This window comes from Capricornis sumatraensis, chromosome 8 (assembly GCF_032405125.1).
Source record: "Capricornis sumatraensis isolate serow.1 chromosome 8, serow.2, whole genome shotgun sequence".
In the NCBI taxonomy this organism is placed as follows: domain Eukaryota; kingdom Metazoa; phylum Chordata; class Mammalia; order Artiodactyla; family Bovidae; genus Capricornis; species Capricornis sumatraensis.
Genome location: NC_091076.1, coordinates 4,079,635 through 4,084,482, shown reverse-complemented (window position 1 = coordinate 4,084,482; position 4,848 = coordinate 4,079,635). Strand labels below are relative to the sequence as shown.

At 66.3% G+C, this 4,848-nt stretch overlaps 1 protein-coding gene across 1 annotated transcript; it reads right to left on the bottom strand.

Moving 5' to 3' along the window:
* Window positions 1–285: 285 nt before the first annotated feature.
* Window positions 286–2,231, bottom strand: FGF4 (fibroblast growth factor 4). The gene is made up of 3 exons (XM_068978867.1): window positions 1,892–2,231; window positions 1,203–1,306; window positions 286–462 (listed from the first exon to the last, which is right to left on the bottom strand). Exons 1-3 carry the CDS (start codon window positions 2,229–2,231, stop codon window positions 286–288), a joined length of 621 nt encoding a protein of 206 aa, XP_068834968.1.
* Between the last annotated feature and the right edge of the window lie 2,617 nt (window positions 2,232–4,848).

Genomic DNA, 4,848 nt, shown 5'->3' with positions numbered 1-4,848 from the left:
ACTTGTGACAACTTTCCAACAAGTGGAATAAACCCAGTGGAAGGGTCTCTACTGTTTTACCAGCAAAAGTCAGGCTTTGGTTCGGGGCAGGGAGGGGGGAGTTGCTTTTGTTCTTTCAGAAAAATACAAAACACATCCACAGAACCATAAATAATTTGGTGGCAATATATACACATTTAAATAATTAATTTAAATATCTTACACCTTCTCTTGCTTTCAACTGTCCATTTGAAGAAAGTGCACCAAGGGGACCCTAGGTACTCCCCTCCCGGGGGGCGCTAAGAATCACAGCCTGGGGAGGAAGTGGGTGACCTTCATGGTGGGGGACACCCGGTTCCCCTTCTTGGTCTTCCCGTTCTTACTCAGGGCGATGAACATGCCGGGGTACCGGTAGCACTCGTAGGCGTTGTAGTTGTTGGGGAGAAGGATCTCTTTGAACTTGCACTCGTCGGTGAAAAAAGGCTGGGAGGGAAGGAGGAGCCGGGTCAGGGGGCCATGGCGGGCCAAGGGACCTCTGGGGCAGTGGCCAGGGACTCCTCTCTCTCCCAGCCCCTCCTTGGCTGGGGGGTCCCTCCTGAGAAGTCAGGATATCCAGACTTTCACAGGGTGAGGAGAGGGACCCCGCCAGTCCCCAGCATCTGCCACTCCAGGCACCTGCCCGGCACCTGGAAGCCAGAACAGTGCATCCTCACTGGGTCTGCCTAAAGACTGCTGTCCTGCCCACTGGGACCTGCCCCAGGGGCTCCAAGCAACGGCTCCCAAGGGCACCCTTGACCCACTGGCAAATGACCGCTCAAGGATGGCGGGAGCGCTGTCCCTGTCTTGGGGCTGGGCCTCTCCTTTGGGCTGGTGGGTGTCCCGGGTGGCTCAGGGGTAAAGAATCCTCCTATCAATGCAGGAGATGCAGGTTGGATCCCCAGGTTCAGGAAGATCCTTTGGAGAAGGAAACTGGCAACCTACTTACTCCAGGATTCTGGCCTGGGAAATCCCACGGACGGGGGAGCCTGGCAGGCGAGGGTCTGTGGGATCGCCAAAGAAACCCAATAGGACTGGGTGACTGAACAACAAGGGTAAGCGGCACTGCCTCAGGAGGGGGGGTTACTTTCAGTCCCGCGACCCCCGCCGCAGCTCCACGATCCTGGCGTCGGGTGGCCTGGAAGCGTCACGATGCTGCCCGGCTCGGCGGGGCCCACGGTACTCACCGAGCCGTAGAGCCTGCCCCGGCTGCTCATGGCCACGAAGAACCGGCTGGCCACCCCGAAAATGCTCACCACCCCGCGCTCCACCGGCGACAGCTCCAGCAGGCCTGGGGGCAGGGCGCGGGTTATTCCCGGGCACCGGACCCTCAGCCCGAGCTTCCCACCTGGCCCCCTCCTCCGCCTGCGCCCCTCCGGGACCCCCACTTCTGGGGGTGGAGATGAATCTAAATGGCCCTGCTCCCTCCGTGGTGCAGGCCGCCCCCCAAGGGCCCCCGCAGCCCCGCGGACTCGGCCCCTGTCCCGGCCCCGCGCCGGCCGCGCCCAGTCCGGGACTGCAGGAGCGAGGTGGTGCCCTGGAGCCCCCGGGTCCGGCCCCGACGTGGGCGCTCGGGCCGGCCCCCCGCGAGTTGCCGGTGGCTGCGCCGCGCTCCTGGTGCCCACGAGCGAAGGCGCTGGAATCCGGCGCCCAGATTCCGGACTTCTGAAGGCGGGAGGCGGGCTCTGCCGCCGGGTTGCGCAAAGCCAAGAGTGTTGGCGTCCCCGGCGTCTCTACGCCGGAGGGGACCGGACCCCAAGTCCGCTCCGGTTCCCATAGCCCAGGAGCAGGTGCCGGCGAGACCTCCCTGTGCGAGCTGGAAGGGGCGGCCGCTGCCCTGGGGCCCGACCCTCCCCGTCCGGCCCGCCCCACTCACTGTCACTCGCGTCCGCGTGCACGCCGCCGATGCGGCCGTCGGGGAGAACCTGGAGGTGGAAGCCGATGCCCACGTTGCAGTACAGCCTCCGCAGGCGCTTGATGCCCAGCAAGTAGTCGCCGGCGCCGCTCTGGACGGCAGCCTCCTTGGGCTGCGCGGCCACCGGCAGGCGCGCCAGCGAGCGCGCCACCAGGCTCTCCCAGCGGCGCTCCAGCTCGGCCTCCAGAGTGCCGTTGGGGGAGGTGGGCGCGGCGGCGCCCCCTCTGCCAGCCCAGGGCGCCAGCACGGCCAGCAGCACCGCCGGGAGCAGCGCCGCCGCGGCCGCCCCGGGCCCCGCCATCCCCGCCCTCGGGCCGTGCGTCCGCGGGTGGGTCAGTGCGCCCGGGAAGCCGGCGGGCGAGCTCGTCTGGGGGTGGGGGGCTTGCGGGAGCGCACTGCCTGGGCCGGGCAGGTAGTGCCCGGCCGGGGCGGGGAAAGCGGGAGGCGAGCGACGGGGCCCCCGGACGCCGGGAGCTACCTGGGCTGCATGGAGAGGCAGGCAGCGGTGGCAGGACGCACGGCCCAGGCTGGGACCCTGCGGAGCGGTGCGCGCCTCCCTGCGCGCTGGGCCCGCGGCCGCCGAGCCGCTATATATATAGCCGATAGCCAATCCCCCCCCGCCCCCTTCTACTCCCGCAGGGGGCCGTTCGCGTTCGCTTGGGCGCCCGGGGCGCTGTGGCGCTCGCGGCGGCTGGTCGCAGGCCGCCTGCCAATCAGGGCTGGGGGAGGGAAGGCGGCCGGGGCCCAGCGCCGCCGCGGCCACCGGGAGGGTCCCCGGCCCCCGCCCCTGGCTTCGCCCGGCCCACGGACCTGACAGTCCCGACCCTGGCGTCTCCTCCGCCAAAGACTCTTGTCTTTCCGCCAAAGTTTGGCCTCTTGCACTTTGTCCCTGCCTGTCGGGTCTCCATGGGTGCCCCTCTCCGCCGCAGCGCTCCCCCAGCACCCTCAGCTCGGAGAAGTCACTCCTGGCGCTTTGCCTTTCAGGGGCTTTCCAGAACCTGTGCTCGGCTGGGACCCCCGGGACCCACCTGGGAATGAGGGCGTAAGGGCAGTACACACTGGAACGGCCAGTGCCCGGCAGGAAGAATCCAGCGCTACAGGCTGGAGGGAGGCAAGGACCTGGGGGATTGGCCACCTGAGCGCTGGTGGTCAGGGATGGAGCTATGGCCACCAGGAGGAAGCATGCCCTGAGCAGGTTGCCTGGACGGCTGGTGCTGAGAGAAGACAGGGCGAGTTGGTGCACCCCAAGGCCACTGGCCCTGCACCCCGATACACACCCACTGCCACACAAGGACAGGGGTCCGAGCCAGAGAGGACATCGCTGCCCCCCTTCCCTTTAATTCTGCAGCGGGAACACTGAGGAGCCAGAGACAGAATCCCCAGGCCCAGGCCAGGCTTTGGACAGGCTCCCTTCCCCCACCTGCTGTCCCCACCCCCCACCCCCACTGTGCCCATTATGGCCTGATGGGGCGGCGTCCAGCAAGATGCTGGCTCGCCCAGGTGTGAAAACCCCTGTTCTCAGTAGTACCTGCAGAGGCTGCTGTCACCTCCCAGCAGCCCCGCCCAGCCGCCACCGCAGGGGGCCCGGAGCCACCCTACCCCCTGCTGTCACCAGCGCCTGTGACCAGATGCGTCATCCCGAGGCCGTTGCAGCCTCCCCGCCTCCACCCCATTCCTGCCAAGGAGCCCGGACCGACCTCCGCGGCCTGCTGGGGCTCATTCGCACCACAGAGGGGACCTCAGGGGCTTGAGGTCTCTGGCTTGAGCCCAGAGATGGGGCTCCCGGGGCTCAGTGAGGGCCCTGGCAGGATGGACCCCCGGTCTGTGGTTTCCTCAGGGAGATTCCTTGCTCTTCTCTGGGCCCGTGGCCTGACCACCCAGTGGCCACCTGGGCCGGGCCTTCCTGGGAGGCCAGGTGACGGCTCTAAGGCCAGCTGTGCAGCTGTGTGGACCCCGGGCCCCCCTCCTGACAGGACGCAGGAGACCAAGGCCTGCCCCAGCCCTGAGCCACCCCCTCTAGGTGACCGGGGCAAGTCCTGCTGCCCCTGGGCCCCAAAACCCCTATTTACAGAAAAGCCTGGAAGGTGGGCTTGTCTCTGGGTCCATGTGGGTACCTGCTCTGGGGAGGTGGGACCCAAGCCCTCCGAGGTCCCCCCCAGCCCTTGGCAGAGTGTGCCCCCTCTTCCCACAACCCCCACGGGGAGCTCCCTCCCCGGCTCCCCTCTTTGCTAGCAAGTTCAGCTCAGTTCCAGCCAGGGTTTGGTCCCCAGGTCAGGAAGATCCCCAGGAGGAGGAAATGGCACCCTGCTCCAGGGTTCTTACGCGGAGAATCCCATGGACAGGGGAGCCTGGCGGGCCGCAGTCCACGGGGCCGCAAAGAGTCAGACACGAGTGGGTGACTAACGCAGGTTATGGAGGAGGATGTAACAGGGTGGTCTTTCCGCCTGGCCCTGCCTTGGCAACACCCCCACTCCTGGCCCCACATCTCCAGAGACTCCCCTCCAACCACCCTCCTCAGGATCTTCCTCCATCTCTCCAGCCTCTGGACTGCTCCCTGCTCAGGGCTCCTCTCAGACACCAGCCGCTCCGGAGGCCTGCCATGACGCCCACCTCGGGGGAGGCCTCCTCCTCCCAGCCCATCTGGCTGTGGTTTCGTCTCGGCCCTTAAGGGGCCTTCCTTTCCTTGCTGACCTCTCCTCTCCACTAGAAATTGGCCCTGATGCACCTGAAGAGGCTGGTCTACCAAGAGTCCTGTGGTCCCCGCTTCAGGGTCCCACGGAGGGTCTGTCTCTCTTGGTCATGTGATGTTAGCCTTTCACTTCTGATCCTGCTCAGTTTCTCCATCTGTATAATGGGTATAGTGGGCAGGAGGAGAAGGGGACAACAGAAGACGAGATGGTTGGATGGCATCACCGACT

What these genes read in the sequence shown, in the direction of transcription:
- FGF4 (XM_068978867.1), bottom strand. Translation starts at nt 2,231, where the DNA reads ATGGCGGGGCCCGGGGCGGCCGCGGCGGCGCTGCTCCCGGCGGTGCTG. An exon ending in GCACGCGGACGCGAGTGACA is followed by an intron (nt 1,307 to 1,891) that starts GTGAGTGGGGCG and finishes CCCTGCCCCCAG; the next exon opens with GCCTGCTGGAGCTGTCGCCG. An exon ending in GGGGCAGGCTCTACGGCTCG is followed by an intron (nt 463 to 1,202) that starts GTGAGTACCGTG and finishes CTTCCCTCCCAG; the next exon opens with CCTTTTTTCACCGACGAGTG.